The sequence below is a fragment of the Mobula birostris genome, chromosome 26 (assembly GCF_030028105.1).
Source record: "Mobula birostris isolate sMobBir1 chromosome 26, sMobBir1.hap1, whole genome shotgun sequence".
NCBI lineage: Eukaryota > Metazoa > Chordata > Chondrichthyes > Myliobatiformes > Myliobatidae > Mobula > Mobula birostris.
In genome coordinates, this window is record NC_092395.1 from 30,930,860 (window position 1) to 30,948,862 (window position 18,003).

An 18,003-nucleotide genomic window follows, 5' to 3' on the forward strand; every position below is an offset into this window, starting at 1 on the left:
CTTCTGTTAACTTATCATTTTACTTGAATTTTGTAGAACTTCTTGCTTCTAATGGTCCCCTGCTGCTTACTTAACAAATAATTCTAGTCTTCGGCTTGGCATTTGGGTTTCGATATACAGCTTCCAAGAAGGAAGTGAATCTAGAATTTGTAAGTATGATTGTCCCGTTTTAAACTCTAGCTGTCAATCTTTGGTGTCAAAGCTAATATTTCTGTTGCTTCCTTTGAAGTAATGGTTTTTAAACCCATCCAACAGCACCTGGTCACACAAATAATGAGTTATTTTGAACAAATTTACCATTGCAAATAAAATTTTAACTAACCTCCAATATGCAATGTGTGTGTATATATATTATATAATTATTTCAAATCAAAGGAACAATTAAATCAAAGAGATCCTTCAGTAATATATGATTTGCCCGTGAATAACATACACGTGTAAGTAATGCACCAGCCCTTGCCTGATAAAATTCTCAGTTTATGATTGTTTCTCTTAAAAGAATGAAAATACTGTCTGTGATCCACTGTGTTTATGTGTTCTGTGCGCAACTCCTCTCAGCTTCTTGATGGGTTAATGATTTGAACAATGCACATTAAATATTTATTCAATAATATCAACAAAACAAAATTCTACTTTTTGTTTTTTTGGGAGTGGACTATCACAGATTTTCTGTCCCACCCAGACTCTTCAGAAAAGCTACCTTAAGGAGATCTTAATGTTTGTGCAGTGCAGAGAATAGATTAAATATAGATTACCCCTATATTCTAACATCTGCCCTTGGATTTATTTACCCTGAAACATTTATAGATACCTCAGGTCCAAAACTGACAAAAGACATCTCTGGGTCATTATGCACTAATTGATAGTATATAATACAATATCTATTATCTGATTTGGTTTGTTAGAGTCATGAGGCATAAACACAGTTTAAAGAACATCAGTAGATCACCTTCATGTACAGTACATTATACTTCAATAAAATCCATATACTCATTCACAAGTGAAACAGTGGAGAAACTGAATGCTGCAAGAGCTGATCACTGGATGTCAAAAACTAAGAGAATTGATCAAGTCCCACAGCCCCAGCTGAAATCACATGTTCAGTATCAAAATTCAATGCATCTGGTGAATCAGAAATAATGGTAGATCCTTTCAGCTTTCAGAAAACATGGCTTTCAATGAAGTTTCGAAGGGCTGTGATTCTGCTGTAGACGCCAGGTGCGTTTGGCCTTGCACAACCTTCTCCCCAACTTGTAATTCCAAAAAGGAACCACTTTCCTGAAGATTCCCTGCAAATAAGTGGACCACCAGAATCTCCCTGTAAAACAAACCCAATATTACTACACAGAAAGCAGAAGGAAATGCTGCAGGTTGAATTACCACCGCACTACACTCTGCTCATGTGCTGTTTCACTTTGTCTCCAGTTAAGATACGTTCTAACATTCTAGGCCCTGATTAAGTCACTAGGGAGTGCAAGATAATGGCCCAGGGAAAAATTGTCTGGAGAATGTAACAAACAGTCCCCTCCCACCTCTTGGCTCTATCTGCTGGTCTCCCTCCTCACCCATCCCTTGCCAGCCCCTTCATCTTACCTGTTTCTACTGGAGATCTTCCCTCTACACTCTAAGTTCTGATATATTTGACCCAAGATGTTGACCATATCCCTGTTCCACAGAGTGACCAGCTGAATTCTCCCAGTATCTTATTTTTGCTTTCCTTAATAAAGAAGCGGTCTGGAACCTATTCTTCCCAGCAGAGTTCCACTAGCTCTCCGTGGCCTGGTATAATTAACACTTTATGCTGGTGGAACTTTAGCAGCAGTACCAGATTAGCTCATGCTGCCAGATGACCATATTTTAATAAACATTCCACATCTGTTGCAAATTAAGATTTTTGAAGAAAAGGATATATAGCCTCAATAAACCTATCAGCATCACCCATAACCTGTCACCTTACTGATCAAAGCCATTTATTGATCATATTTGTCTTCCACTTTTTCATCTTCCTTCACCTAATTTGTCATCCTATCCATTACGTAGATTCACTGTCTCCCTTGACTTCAACTTTGTGTTAAATCCCATATTCTCACCATATCCATGAATCTCAGGGTTGAATATGGTGACATATATGTACTTTGATAATAAATTTACTCTGAACTTTGATCTTACCAACTCATATTTTAAACCATATCCCTCAAACCTTAATGTTCTCATTAAATTCTACAATTGCATCTATGTGTCCTATTTTGTCTCTTTGTAACTTTCAACCTTCTCACCATATGCCCGAAGCTATGTGAGTCACAATCTGTTACACCGCTGGGCGTTTAGGGCAGTTATGAAGGTCCTCCATCTCTGTAGGATTCTTCATCGCGGTTTCCATAACAATTATTTTTGACCATTCAGAGGTGTTAGCCCTGAGCTGAACCCCCAAACCTGGAGGACCAGTGGACCACTGTTAGTCTGGCCTGTACCCTTTGACCTGTTCAGCATGGGTGATCCTACGAAGAGCCAAAGTACAAGGCCCTGACTCCAGACAACATAGCTCTCCAGGTCATTGAGGCACACAAGCCTCCAAACCTTATGACAAGGTTTTGGTCCTCTTGGAGGTGAAGCTATGTGAGGCTGTCTGTGCTTTAAGCTCAGTTTTAATCTAAATCACCCAGTGCAAACCTGGCAGATTCAGGCAAGATTCACATTTTATATTCCATATGATCTTCTACACCCTTGTTGTAGGCAAAGTGTAAATTAAGGATTTAACTCAAACCATTCGAACTATAATGATTAAATTAGCAGAGCTTCATTGTATAAACTTTTTTTGGTTGAAAAACTAAGTCATACTGAGGATGGCGGTACTGCTCTTTATTGTGTACTTGGTACACAGATGCCTTCTTTCATTCTTCAATCCATTGGGAAAACAAACAATGGGTGCCTTCCCCAATGCTGACGCCTAGAGCTGATAGTGTGGGACTGCACTTACAATGCCAGAAGATCTCACATGGAAATGAATACACAGTCGACGTTTCGGGCCGAGTCCCTTCATCAGACCTGAATTGTTGACTGCTTATTCATTTTCATAGATTCTGCCTGATCTGCTGAGTTTGTGTTGCTCTATGTTTCCATCATCTGCACAATCACTTGTGTTCTTAAAAGACTGAACTCTCTCTGCAGTCCAGCATTAGAGAACAACTCCAAAATGTCAACAAGGTCCTTTAGCTAATGGATCAGTGTTTAATTGGAAGATGAGGCAGGTAGATCTGTTACTTGACTGATAGAAATCTGAAACAATTAATCACTCCCTAAATTAACAGATACATGAACAGATGAACTATTCTCCACATTAACAGGATCTCTACTTCAGAGGTCATGTATTTTTCTAGTACTCTGAGATTTGATCATTATCTTGTGCTACAACCTCTTTTCTAAATTCTGGCACATGATCTTGTATAGTTAGATTGCAAGATATACATCGGGCCACTGTTTATTGATTACAGCTCGGCATTCAACAATGTCGTTCTCTCAACACTAATTATCAAGCTTCAAGACCTAGTTATCTGTAGTTCCCTCTGCAAGTGGTCCTTCGACTTCCTTATTGGAAAACCACTCTCAGTGTGGATAGGTAATAATATCTCCTTGTTGACTATCTACACAGGTGCACTTCAAGAATGCACGCTTACTTCTCTACTCTCTACATTCATGACTTCGTGGCTAAGCGCAGTTCAAGCACCATCTGTAAATTTGTTGTTGATGCCCCTTTTGTTGGTAGAATTTTATACGGCGACGAGGAGGGATGGCAGAGCAGGACAGATCAACTGGTTGAGTGGTGTTGCAAAAACAACCTCACACTCAACATCAGCAAGACCAAGGGAAGAAGAGTTTTCCTTGAAAAGAGTTCAGGAAGGGGAACTCTTCAGGAGAACAAACACCGGTCCTCAATGAAGGGGCGGTGGTGGAGAAGGTGAGTAGTTCCAAGTTCCCGGTCATCAAAGTCTCGGACAGTCTATTACAGGCTCAACACATAGTTGCAATCATGGAAGAGGTATGCCAGCGGCTCTACTTCATTAGGAGTTTGAGGATTTTTGGTGTGTCTTAATATTTTCTGTAGATATATGGTGGAGAGCATTCTCAGCTGGTATGGAGCCTCCAATGAATAGGATGGTGAGAGGCTGCATAGAGCTGTAGTCTCAGCCAGGTCCATCTTTAAGAGGTGGTTCCTCAGGAAGCTGGCATCCATTATTAAGGTCCCTCACCGTCCACTCTTCTCATTATCATCATTGGGGAGGAGTTACATGAGCCTGAAGACCCACACTCAACATTTTAGGAATAGTTTCTTCCCCTCTTCCATCAGATTTCTGCTTTTTTAGGTCTGTATTTATTGTTGTAATTTATAGATTCCTGCTTTTTTTTTAAGGTCTGTATTTATTTCTGAAATTTATAGATGTTTATGTCTTTACACTACGCTACTGCTGCAAAACAACAAATTTCACATCATACGTCAGTAATAATAAATCTAATTCTAGAGCTTACCTTGCATGAGTCCACTCCTCCTGTCACTTTTCCAGCGCAGAGCATTCGAGGAGAGATTTGACTACCATATAGTTCATGACACGAGGGGTCACTAATCAAATCCACTTTGGCTTTCTTCAGCAGGTAAGACAATCTACCTGTGGAGCACAAATGGTGTACTAATTGGTAAGAGTCAATGTGAAACAAAATAGCTATTGAAACCCTTCTCCAGGTCTCAAGCACCAGCGTGTTTACATTTTGTATGACAAACATCAGATTACAACCCAGAATTCAACAAAAGTGCATGTTTGTGAAAATTATCCCACAGGAAGAGTCTTTTTATTTAATGCATTTGTTCACAGGATGTAGTTGATACCGGTAATGCCAGCACTTACTGTAGATCTTTAACTGCAGGTTAACTGAAATGATAATTAAGAGTCAAATGCATTGGTGAATCTGAGGCCAGGTGGGTATGGCAGATTTCTTTCCTGCACGGACATTAGCGAACAAGTTAAGATTTCATAGCAATTATTCTTACTATACTGAGGCAGCTTTATTTTATTTACAAAATCAATTTCCAAACCTGTTGGTGAATTGGCAGAGCACTGACCGATTGAATTTAATCTTGATAAACATAGAGTGATGCATTGACATTCATGGTAGGGACTTGGGAAACATTAGGGACCTTGCTGTACAAGTCCAAAGATCCCTGAAGGTGGCAGCACAGGTAAATGTATAAACCCCATTTCCAGAAAAGTTGGGATATTTTCCAAAATGCAATAAAAACAAAAATCTGTGATATGTTAATTCACGTGAACCTTTATTTAACTGACAAAAGTACAAGGAAAAGATTTTCAATAGTTTTACTGACCAACTTAATTGTATTTTGTAAACATACACAAATTTAGAATTTGATGGCTGCAACACACTCAATGGGGTTTGTAGTTGTAAAGTAGCCATAAGGGACACTAGGCAGCCTTCATTAGCTGTGGCACAAAATGTAAAAACAGGAGAATTGCGGTGCAGCTTTGCAAGTCACTGGCGAGGTATGTCTGGAAATTTCTATGCAATTTTTTTCACCTCAATATAGAAAGGATGTGATTACTCTCGAGGTGATGCAGAGGAGGTTCACCAGATATGTCTGGGATCAACAATCTCATTTATGAGGGGAGACTGGATAGTCTGGATTTGTATATAAAATCTGAGGGACATAGTGTAGACAATAGTTAACGTTTTCCACAGGAAACGTGTCTGAACCAGATGCTACAGACCAAACACCAGTAAATAGGACTTGGTACATGGATGGGCATGTGTTTGGCGTGAACATAGTGAGCTGATGGGCCTGCGCCTGTGTCATATGACTGTACAACTCTAATTATTTAATTACTTGAATTTTAATTATTCAGCCGCCACAGATGGATGCGAGCTCATGCTTTTGGATTAGTGGTTAATTCTGGTTATCGTCCAGTGATTTAACTTCTGCACCAAATACCCTGCCTCAGTACACTACAAGACATGCAAACATTCCTGAGTGGCTACAATTTATCAGAAGGATTTATAATACTTTATCTAGAACCCAGTTAAATTCCATAGCATCTTACTGCATAAATACAGTACAGAAAACAATCAACAACATTTCTCACCAAACTAATACAAGTAGAATTCTTATTCAGCTCCCACAACCTGTAATCCCCTTCATTGCCTGCAGCATCCTCTCATCCTCTGCAACTGCCCTCCTCCTGCTACCCCCTTGCACTCATGCTCTCTACCTCATACCCACGATTACTATACCTTCCCCATGTTCTCTGCCCCCCAGCTACTGAGCACATCCTCTCTTTATGTCCGCTGTCCCTTCCACCATTCTCTTGTTTGCTTCTTCCTCCTGTGCAAATCCACTTTTCATTCTCTACTCTATGTCATCTTTACACACTCTGTGCCTTCCCTCTGTTCTCTGCACCCTTCTTCTGTTTTCTGCTATAATCTTTCAGTCTGCAAATCCCCTTCCTATTTTCGGTGCCCTCCTCACACCCTCTGCGTACTCCTCCTCCCTGATTTTTCTCTTGACTTTGGAAACCTTCTGGCAAAGTGTGCTTTCTTTCCCTGCTCTTGGCACTGTCCTCCCATTCTCTGCACTCTCCTATTGACTGTCCTCTCCTTCCACTCTCTGCACTCTAATCCCAGAGTCAAATCCCACCTTTAGCTATCCACATTCTTCTCCCATTATCAGTGCCTGCTTTCTACCTGGTTAATTTTTCATCTGTCAATGATCATATTGGCCTCAGCTAACGTACTTCTCCTCTTTCCAAGGTTTAATGACATAATTTTGCTTTAAGACTTCCTATTAACAATTTCAACACTTTCTATTCATGTTCTCAATATTATTTTTATTTCCACAGATTGTCTTTTTTTGCATATCAGTTGTTTGTCAGACTTTGTTTATGTCAAAGGTTCCCTTAGTTAATGGTAGGGGTCCCAGGCAAAAGAAAGGCTAGGAATCCCGGTTTATGTATAGTTTTTTGAAAACTCTATTGTATCTCTTTTTTCCCTGTAAATACCTGCAATAAAATTGATCTCAAAGCAGTATATGGGAACATAATACATACTTTGATAATAAATTTACTTTGACTTATTTTGACTTTGACTTGACTTCTACTAATCTTTCTGCATCTCTCTCATATCCACCATCTGTTGTGGATTCAACCTCTCATCTGGATGTACCTCTGTCTTTCTGTCACCCCCGGGGTTTCTCCCCTTTTAAATTTCATCTTTATCTTTCTCTCTTTCACAATTGTTTTCATATTTGTTGTCTGTGTTTCATCCCTTTCCTTTGTTTTGTGAATGCCCGTTTTACACTGTCACTTGTGTGTCCCTTGCCCTGGAGGAGCAGAGGAGCTCTCTGTCTCCCTCCTCTGGCTGTTTCACTACATTTGCAAACTGCATGTGCCTGAATCAGCTGCCAACACAAGCAACCCAGAAAACTCCAACATGGCTCTTTTGTGGAGCCCTGCAATGTCCACCCCCCCACCCCTTTCTGACTATCAATCCGATTCCCTTTTGAAAATACATGTGAATCTTTTTCCACCAGCTTTTCAGGCAATTAGTTCCAGGTCATAACTACTTGCAGAAGTTTTTTTCTGCTGCCACCGTCATTCTTTAGCCATTACCAAACACCACATATCTCTGTTTACTGGATTTAAACCTTCTTGACAAAGATAATACATCTTCTTTATTAACTTTGGCTAGATTTTTGTTTTTTTTAGTACTCCTTCAAGTAATCTTCAACTTCACCTGCTGTAAAATTGGACCATCCTAATCATACTTGATCTTCTTAGGCATACAGACATTCATGACATTGCTACTTACCCCCTTCACTTGTAAGACCCCAGCCTGTAATAAAGCATGTCATTCCTTTGGAAAACCTGTGGGAGGATGAGGGTAGACAGGCAGATTGAATGGTCTTGGTGGTGTTAACAGGTGAGGATAGTTGCAGGAGGGCAATATCATAATCCAGGGTGAAGCCTCTGAAGGATGGGTGAATGATTATGCGTTTGAAGGTTACTCTGGTGCCTCGAAATCCTGTTAAGTATATTGATCCCAGGTAACCACTCCAATAAAGTGGATTCTTCTGACTGCAAAATGAGAAGTAGATCAAACATATTATTTGTAAGCTATTTTAAGTGTACTCCATTTCTATTTATTTCATTGTTCTCAGTTCAAAAAGATATTTTTTCCCTTTTTGTTAATTTTCCTGTTTTTCTGATTGCTATTCTCATTGGGGCAAGGTTCCATATAAGTAGGCTGCCACCACTGTTTCTTTTGCATGATACTGGACTGCGATATTAAAAAGCAGGTGATATTACCCAATTGAGCCCAATCCTGTCTCCCCTAATGGCCACCCACACACAGTTTGCAGGAAGAATCACTCGCTCCAGGATTCAGTGCCATTTAATCAATGTTCAGATTGGTTTGCTGAGCAGAGAAGGCTGCTTGGCCAAGGAAATGTGCTATGATCATGTTGAAAGTTTTCAGTTTGCAAATATAAAACAATCACAAAAGCAGTAGAGCTTTATTACTTCTAACATTAGCAACATGTTGGAGTGTGTACACACTTGTCTATGCATGATGATAGATGACCACTACTGTGGATATACATATAAAGTTATATATATGTATACCGATGATTCTAACTTAATTGTGTGTGTGCTCACAGTTACAGTACATGTGTACATGTGTTGATGGGTTCATAGTAATGTAATATCCTATACCGGAGAGTGTACGTTTTCCCAGCAGTGGCAATGTAGGTTCAAAGTTCAAAAGTAAAATTTATTATCAGAGTACATACATGTCACCACATACAATCCTGACATGTTTTTTCTGCGAGCATACTTAGCAAATCTATAGAACGGTAACTGTAAACAAACTGCGCAAATGCAGATATAAATAAATAGCAATAAGTAACGAACATGAAATAACAACATAACAGAGTCCTTAAGTGAGTGTAGTTATCCCCTTTTGTTCAAGAGCCTGATGGAAGAGGGGTAGTAACTGTTCTTGAACCTGGTGCTGCAAGTCCTGAGGTTCTTGTACCTTCTACCTGATGGCAGCAGTGAGAAAAGAACCTGGCCTTGGGTGGTGGGGATCTCTGATGGTGGATGTTTCTTTTCTACAGCAATGCTTCATGTAGATGTGATCAATGGTTGGGAGAGTTTTACCCGTGACGTACTGGGGGTTGAATCCACTACTTTTTGTGGGACTTCCCGCTCAAAGGCATTAGTGTCCCCATAGCAGGCCATAATGCAGCCAGTCAGCACCCTTTCCACCACACATCTATAGAAGATTGCCAAGGTATTATTCACAGTTCACAGCTAAGCTGAGAGTGCTTACAGTTATGCTGGCTGCAAGTGGTGATGATCGGGGAAGAGGAAGATATGTTCACAGATGTCATGGGTGAGTGTGTTCTCAACTACAGTAGGTGCACGCTTGGTTCATGATAGGTGTGGTCATGGCTTCAGTGGATGCAGTAAATTCTATGGTGAGTGTGCTTATGGCCGTGGTGAAAGATTACTAAAATGGGATGAAATCACAAAGCTTGGAATGATGTGGGTATACAAGTGCAAGATTTGCAAAAGGCTGGAATAAAGCTACATAAATAATTCGTTAAGCTTACAGAATGTTATGTTTTATTGTGAGGAGAATTGAGTACCAACACAGGGAGGTTATGTTTGGGTTATTAAGGGCATTAGTAAGACCACATCTGGACTCAGTGTTGATCTTATTCAGGGAATGATGTTAATATACTGGATGTAGTTCCTCGACCAATACCTCAAGTTGTTGGGTTGTTTAATGAGGAAGGATTGGCAGGGTAGATTTTTATCTGCTGGAGTTTAGTGGAATAGGAGGTGATTGAAACATATGAGATCCAATTGGGTCTTGATAGAGTGGATGTGGAGATGATGTTTTTTAGGAGAGAAGTTAGATCTAGGGATCACTGTTTAAAAATGATGGGTACTATTTTAAAAAATAATCATGGGCAGCTTCACAGGCACCTTCAAAAGATGATGCCTCAATAAAGCAGTATCAATCATTCAGGACCCCCCTCACCCAAGACATGCCCTTTTCTCATTGCTACCATCAAGGAGGAGGTACAGGAGCCTGAAGGCACAGGCTCAATGTTTCAGGCACAACTTCTTCTGCTCCAACATCAGATGTTTGAATGGACATTGAACCCAGAACCACTACGTATAACAATATACTGGTGCCGCAAAAGTACAATTTTCACGACATATGCTAGTGATATTAAACCTGGTTCTGATTCTGTCACTAATTTAAGAAGGGGCGAATGCAAAATCTTTCTGTCAGGCAGTTGTAAATCTTTGGCAATCTCTTCCTCAAAGGGTGGTGGGAGCAAATACTGAATATTTTTGAAGTGGTTTAGATGGAGCTTAATAAGCAAGAGGTTTAAAGGTTATCATGGCTAGATAGGAAAGTGCAATTGGAGTTACATTTGCATCATGGTTATACCAAATGGAGAAGCACTGAGTGATGCACTGAGTGGTCAATTCTGCTATTAGTTTGTGTGTTCTGTGTGCTCATGTCTATAGTTGCAGCTAAGGTGGATGTGATCACGGTGGAGGTGGGTGTGATTATGGTTGTGGTAGCTGTGATGGGTATATTCATGCCCATTGGATATACACAGAGCATGTTCACACAGTTACTGTCAGTGTGGTTACAGCTCACAACCAGAGTGGGTGTGCTTATGATAATGGAGTGTGTGTTCACAATTACAGAAAATGTGCTGATGTGCTTTCATGACATTTTGGGTGTTCTCACTGTCATTGTGGATGTGTCCATGGCATTTGGTGTTCTTATTCTCAGTTACAATCAATACACACACAGGTATTATGATCGTGCTCACAGTTATTTAGTTGATCGTATTTATCCGTATGCGCTTGGTTTCATTCTGAGATTTTTTACATACGTTATAAAGCAGTGGGCAGCAGTGACCACCCATTCGGGAGAGATCAGAGTTCCTCCACATGTGTGCCCTTTCCATGTCATATGTAGACTGACTTGCCAGGGAAACTCTCCAAGTTTGCTGTTTACTCCGCCCACAATCTTCGTGTTGACCATCAGAGGTGTAGATCCGCAATCTACAAACAAAACTGGTCTCAGTTACAAGATTCAGGGCACTAGAAAATTTAAAAGGACTATTAAGGCAAGGTTAAACTGAACAAGTTAATGAAGAGCTCTGGCCCAGTTTGCTGAGCTTTTTATGTCAATCATTTGTTCATTTTGTTGGCTGATTGCCAGTGAGAGTGTCTGACTCTTGTGCTGTGATACATATTCTGATGTGCTCAGTGATGTCCCCAGCATGCGATGACTTTCAGTACAACGTAGTGACGTTCCAATTGGCCTGTGGTGATATTGACTGAGGTGAGTGGTAATATTCGCATTAATGTCACAATCCCATCACAAAAGTGCCAAATAATAGCTATCTCATGCGAAGGAGATTCCAGCAACCTCAATGCCTTTATCATCACTACGTCAGTCATAATCAGCATCCTGGAGTGTCACCATTGACCCAATCCCTAGCTAGAACTTCATTCATTCAACCTCAAAAACATTAGTGATCTATTGAAATTATATAATTGCACAATGTTACACACATTCCTGAATGTCCACCAATGCAAATCCATTTCTTATTTCGGCAGGATTGTTTACCCGAGATTTTTTTTCTCTCTGACATAATGAGGTCTGAAGTATTGCAACAGGTGAAATTGTTCATGGTGATATTTTAACTTTTACTGGATTGAATATCAACCGTTTTTATTTACCCACATGACAGCCAGGTTTTACCAAATCTACTATCCCCGAAACTATGCTATTTAAAGAGCCAGTGCTCAAACTTCATTCTTTGTCCTCAATGAGATCTCTGTTCATCTGCAACCTCAGATACAAAATTCAGATTTGTTGATGGGAGTCAACGTCTCCTACAGTGTTCTGGCCCAGGGGGCAATTCACACTGCTGCTGCTGCTGGTGCTCTGTAAAGGTCACACATGTTCCATACTCAGACAGAATAAACTTCACCAACTTCTCTTTCAATCCACAGGAGCAGGCATGGGTACTTGCTTGCTTTGCAGGGTTTCCCAAGTGCAGGCATGCAGATAACACATTTGTCCTTAAAGGGACCTCCATGGCACTTTCCTGGAAGGCAACCCTCATGCATTCCTCCTGTGGACACGTTTCTTCACCAGCCTGTCCAAGTCCTTCTGTCCTCCTGGAACCACACTCCCATTATTGCAACATCTATTGATCTTCTTCACTCTGTAGCAGTGCTCACCAGCAGCTGCATGGGTGAAGAGTGTTGCTTCCATTATGGTGTGTCTCTTGAAGAGCTGCCTGTTGGGCTACTTGCAGAGAATGGTGCTAACTTGCAACACACTGACAGAGAGGCTGTGCTGAAACAATACCAGTTTCAGCAGAGTGTCACACAGAGAAACCCACCTGTGAATCTCACAATGTTTTCAGCCTTTATGCAACTTTCATAAACAACATAAGTGTGATCCAAAAGGTCCTAATACTAGTAGGTAGCATGAAGCTCAATATTCCCAGGAGTTCTCAAAAAGGTGCATTTTTTCCTTGATTTATCTTAATAATCAAGCAACCAAGCTCTTCCTTGTAAGTCCATTTTTAAAATCTTTTTTATTCATTATTAATCTCTTCCTTGAAAGTCGATAAACTATAATCACAGTGCAGTTTATTTAGTGAATGTTATCAAAAACAGACTTTTGGTCTCATTCTACAATCACTGATAGTGAAATGAGGTGATTATACTCACTGCAGTTTAACTCATCAGAACCTGTAGTACAATCTCTGACACCATCACACTCTGCGTTGTGTTTATTGATGAAATTATTGTCAGAACACTTGAAAGTAGTGTCTGTACAATTAACCTCTGAAACAGGAAAGAATAACGTTAATCCAATTTCATATATGATCTCTCTAACCCCTTAAAGTCTCTCCCTCTCTCAAATTGTGTGACGGAAGGGGTGTGAAAGAGTAATTGCAGACTTGGTCCAGTTTTTCTCTGCGCATTTGCTTCATTGCTCCCCTCCTTTTCTGAAGTCATTAACTCTCACTGGTGTATGGTCAAATTACATGGGTTAACCAGACCCATTCACACACCTCAACTAGTGAGGCTGTGTTACATGCAAGTTCGCATGATAAATATTGAGAACCGTGAGAACTATACAATCCTGACAGAGACATTGCCTGAAGGGACAGGGGCAGCGACAAAAAGCAAACTGGGGGATGGGGTGGGGGGGAGAGCATGGAGTGACAAGTTTGGGGTGGGGCTCACGTCTTCATACAGGGCAGGGGAAGCAGTAGTAAGATCATCAGCGGGAGCAGAAGAAGTGGAGCAATCTGTAGGAGGCCTTGTGAATCTTGAGACGTTGGTGTGGATTATTTAAAGAGGCTTGTATTCACCAGTGGACAGAGAACAAGAGAGCAGAGGCTGAGGCTTCTAACTGCGCCCAATTTTCCACACACACCACTGCATGCAAGGTGCCTGACTATAATCATAGTGGTACTACAGAGTCAGTGGGAAATACCTGTTCTTTCATATTCCATGGAAGGAGAAGTCAAGTCAAGTTTATTGTTAGTTAACTATATACATGTATATGACTTATATAACCATATAACGTATACAGAAATGGGACAACGTTTTTCCAAACCAGGGTTAAAAGCATTGTAGTACACATAACACACGGTAACTTATGAAGGTAAGGAAAAAATCTACAAATGAGTCACACATAAATAACAAACTTAAAGAGCATTAATATTAAATATTGTAAGGCACAGAACAGATTAACCAGTGGCAGTTCAAATACGATGTTGGAGGAAGCTCAGAAGCCTAATGGTCTGGTGGAAGAAATTGTTTCTTATCTTGACTGAGAAGTCAGATAACTTAACCTAACTATTCTGTGTTGAAATAAAAACTCATCAAACCTGGCATAAAATATGTACGTACTGGTGAAATTTTGTGGGTCCAGCAGGGAGATCCCAAAACAGGCATGGTATTGTCTTTGGCTAATTAAATTGACCTATTAAATGTGTCCTACCACCAGTGATCTGTAGTTAACTGTCAAGATTCATGATTATTTAGTGTCATTTCCTATGCACAAATGTAAGGAGAACAAAATGAATGTTGCAAGGATCCGATGCAGGCCAAAAAAAAACACAAAAGATAATGAACACAATAATAATAACAATAAGAAACACACACAATAAATATAAATACATAAGATAGCTTATATACATAGATTGTCCATAATGTGACACAAGGCTGCACATCAGATGACTGATGTGAAATTATAAAGTAGTGGTGGAGTTCGTGGATGGAGGTGTTGATCAGTCTTACGGCTTGGGGAAAGTAACTGCTGAATTTGGTGGTCCTGGTGTGGATGCTACGTAGCCTCCTCTCTTATGGGAGTGGGACCAACAGTCCATGAACTGGGTGTGTGAGATCTTTCATGATGTTACTGGCACCTTTTCTGTATATTTGTCCTACACTAAGCAGGAGCCTCTACTGTCTACTGATTTCCCTGTGGCTATTGGCTAATTGGACTAGAGAAGAACAATTGCCTCCTTGAAATTATATGGTATTCATCACCCTTGGAAGTTTTCGTGTTTTATTGATTTCCAGTATTGAATCACAGTGGATTTGATTTGGCTTTTTTGACACTGATCAACAGAAAACGACTCTTTCACGTCAAAGTGAAAACAGATCTCTACAAAGTGATCTCAATTAATTACAAATATAAAACACAAAATAATTGATTGCATAAGTATCCACCCCCTTCACGTCAGAATTTAATAGATGTGCCTTTGGCAGCAATTACAGCCTTGAATCTGTGTGGACAGGTCTCTACCAGCTTTGCACATCTGGATACTGCAATTTTCCCCCATTCTTTACAAAACTGCACAAGCTCTGTCAGATTGCATGGGGATCATGAGTGAACAGCCCTTTTCAAGTTCAGCCACAAATTCTCTATTAGATTAAGGTCTGGACTCTGACTTGGCTACTTCAGGACATAAACTTTGTTGTTTTTAAGCCATTCCTGTGTAGCTTTGGCTTTATGCTTGGGATCATTGTCTTGCTGGAAAACAAATCTTCTCCCAAGTCACAGTTCTCTTGCAGGTTTTCCTCCAAGATTTTCCTGTATTTTGCTGCATTCATTTTACCCTCTACCTTCACAAGCCTTTCAGGGCCTGCTGCAGTGAAGCATCTCCACAGCCATGATGCAGCCACCACCATGCTTCACAGTAGGGATGGTTTGTTTTTGATGATGTGCAGTGTTTGGCTTATGCCAAACATAGTGTTTAGTCTGATGCCCAAAAAGCTCAACTTTCATTTCATCAGACCATAGAACCTTTTTCCAGCTGACTTCAGAGTCTCCCACATGCCCTCTAGCAGACTCTAGCCAAGATTTCATGTGAAATTTTTTCAACAGTGGCTTTTTCTTTGCCACAATCCCATAAAGCTGCAACTGGTGAAGCAGCCAGGCAACAATTGTATGCACAGTCTATCCCAGCTCAACCATTGCAGCTTTTAACTCCTCCAGAGTTGTCATAGATCTCTTGGTGGTCTTCCTCACTAGTCCCTTTCTTGCATGGTCACTCAGTTTTTGAGGCCAGCCTGCTCTAGGGCTGATTTACATCTGTGCCAAATTCTTTCCATTTCTTGAGGGATTTTCAGTGATTTTGAAACTTACTTGTATCCATCTCCTGACTTGTGCTTTTCAATAACCTTTTTATAGAGTTGCTTGGAGTTTTCTTTTGTCTTTCTGATGTAGTTTTTCCTAGGATTCTGACTGACCAGCAGTCGGACCTTCCAGATACAGACATATTTTTTACTACAATCAATTGAAACACCTTGCATGCACACGGTGATCTCCATTTAACTAATTACGGAACTTCTAAATCCATTTGGGTACACTAGTGATGATTTGGTATGTCATATTAAAGGTGGTGAACCCTTATGCAATCATTCATTTTGTGTTTTATATTTGTAATTAACTTAGATCAGTTTGTAGAGATCTGTTTTCACTTTGACACCAGTTTTTTTGTGTTGATCAGTGTCAAAAAAAGCCAAATTAAATCCACTGTGATTTGATATCGTAAAACAATAAAACATGAAAACTTCTGGGGGGGAGGTAGGGGTGAAAGCTTTTTATAGGCACCACACACACACACACACACACACTTCACTTCTCTTTATGACCAGCCATCAATGTGAACCCACCTACTGCTAAAGTGGAGGTCGAGGTCCTATTTGTCACTGAAGTGGTCTGTTCTCTTTCGGTCTCAGATGTAGTAGTGATTACATTAGACTGTGTCATTATGTGCAAGGCCCAGTCCCGGATTGCCGTCACTCTTGTGTAGACACCAGGTCTGTTTGGTCGGGCGCAACCTTCTCCCCAGCTCACAATACCAGCCAGGAACCATTTGCCTGGTGACTCCTCACACACCAAGGGGCCACCAGAATCACCCTACAGAAAGGAAGTACACATCAGAAATTATTATATCTTTGAGAATAAAGTTCTGTGCATTTTCACAATTCAGAAATTCACTGTGTGGTAGCAAAGAATAATTTCCAGATTGCAATTAGAATCCACCTAGAGATGTATTGAAGTATTTTAAAATAGTGCAGGGTGTAAAGATGACTGGAATGCGTTGGTCTCAATCACTTTTTCATTGCCCTTTCTGCTTATACATTATTCAAGTGTAAAACTACTTGGATTGTCTGAAAAAAAGAAATGACCTTCATAATATTGTATTTATATAGGATGGGTATACATAAATGAAATGTTTATCGTGTTATAGGGCAACTTTTGTATGCAGAGGGTGGTGAGTATATGGAATGAGCTCCCAAAGGAAAAGGTTGAGGCTGGTACAATAGTATCATTTAAGAACCACTTGGACAGGTACCTGGAGTGAAGGGGCCTGCTGGTATATTGACTGAAGACAGGAAATTGGGACTATCTAGATGGACAATGGGGTCAATATTCTCTCTTTGGGCCAAAAGGCCTGCATTACTCTAGGACTTTGAAATAAATCAATGTTAATTCAAATCAGGTTTAATATCACTGGCATATGTTGTGAAATTTAACTTTGTGGCAGCGGGACAATGAAATACATGCTAAATAAAGAAAAAACCTGAAATGCAGTAAGAGTATATATGTGTATATTAAGTAGTTAACTTAAAATGTAGTGTAAAAGAATAGAAAAATTAGTGAGGTAGTGTTCATGGGTTCAATATCCATCTAGAAACCAGATGGCAGAGGGGAAGGAGCTGTTCCTGAATTGCTGAGGGTGTGTCTTCAGCCTTCTGTTCCTCTTTCTGGATGGTAACAATGAGAAGCAGGCATGTCCTGGGTGGTGGGGTCCTGAATGATGGAATCTGCTTTTCTGAGCACCATTCTTTGAAGATGTCTTGGATACTCTAGAGGATAGTACCCATGATGGAGCTGACTAGTAAGTTAGTAAGTAGTTTGACTTTGTTATGCATTGATCCAAAGCACCCCATAGTTGAAAAAAAGTCCACACAAAAGCAAATCCAGCTGCTGCCATTCATCAAGTACTCAGCATGTCACTTGCCTTACAGCTGTCCACTCCACCAGCTGAGAATCCAGCACAAATCATTCGTGGTGTTACAGGGTATCTATTGAGTTTGACACATTCGCTCATATTGAATATTGGAACACGGGCTTCCTGGAGGATGATGGGTAAATAACCTGTGATGGAATCAGAGAAATTGTGTGTTATGGGAGATTGCAAATTTAAATTGAACAAGGAATATCACCTTTCTGTTGGTGTGCAAATAAGAGCAATGAATCGAGTGAAATGAGATGTCATTGCTTGAATTTGAGCATATACCCATAGATAATAAAGCTCGCTGACAAACTGCTCTATACTGTGAGATTGTAAGTTGTACA

At 40.2% G+C, this 18,003-nt stretch overlaps 1 protein-coding gene across 8 annotated transcripts in view; it reads right to left on the bottom strand.

Annotated features, from left to right (window-relative positions):
• Positions 1-475: 475 nt before the first annotated feature.
• Positions 476-18,003, bottom strand: part of tmprss9 (transmembrane serine protease 9) — a 114,198-nt gene continuing 96,670 nt past the window's right edge. For all 8 annotated transcript variants that reach the window (XM_072244225.1, XM_072244229.1, XM_072244231.1 and 5 more), the window contains exons 37-43: positions 17,666-17,802; positions 16,311-16,557; positions 12,843-12,959; positions 10,982-11,153; positions 7,867-8,132; positions 4,525-4,661; positions 476-1,318 (exon numbers count right to left, since the gene is read on the bottom strand). In XM_072244225.1, coding sequence (XP_072100326.1) covers positions 1,160-1,318; positions 4,525-4,661; positions 7,867-8,132; positions 10,982-11,153; positions 12,843-12,959; positions 16,311-16,557; positions 17,666-17,802 — 1,235 coding nt within the window. In that variant the 3' untranslated portion in view covers positions 476-1,159. The remainder of the gene's footprint in view (positions 1,319-4,524; positions 4,662-7,866; positions 8,133-10,981; positions 11,154-12,842; positions 12,960-16,310; positions 16,558-17,665; positions 17,803-18,003) is intronic.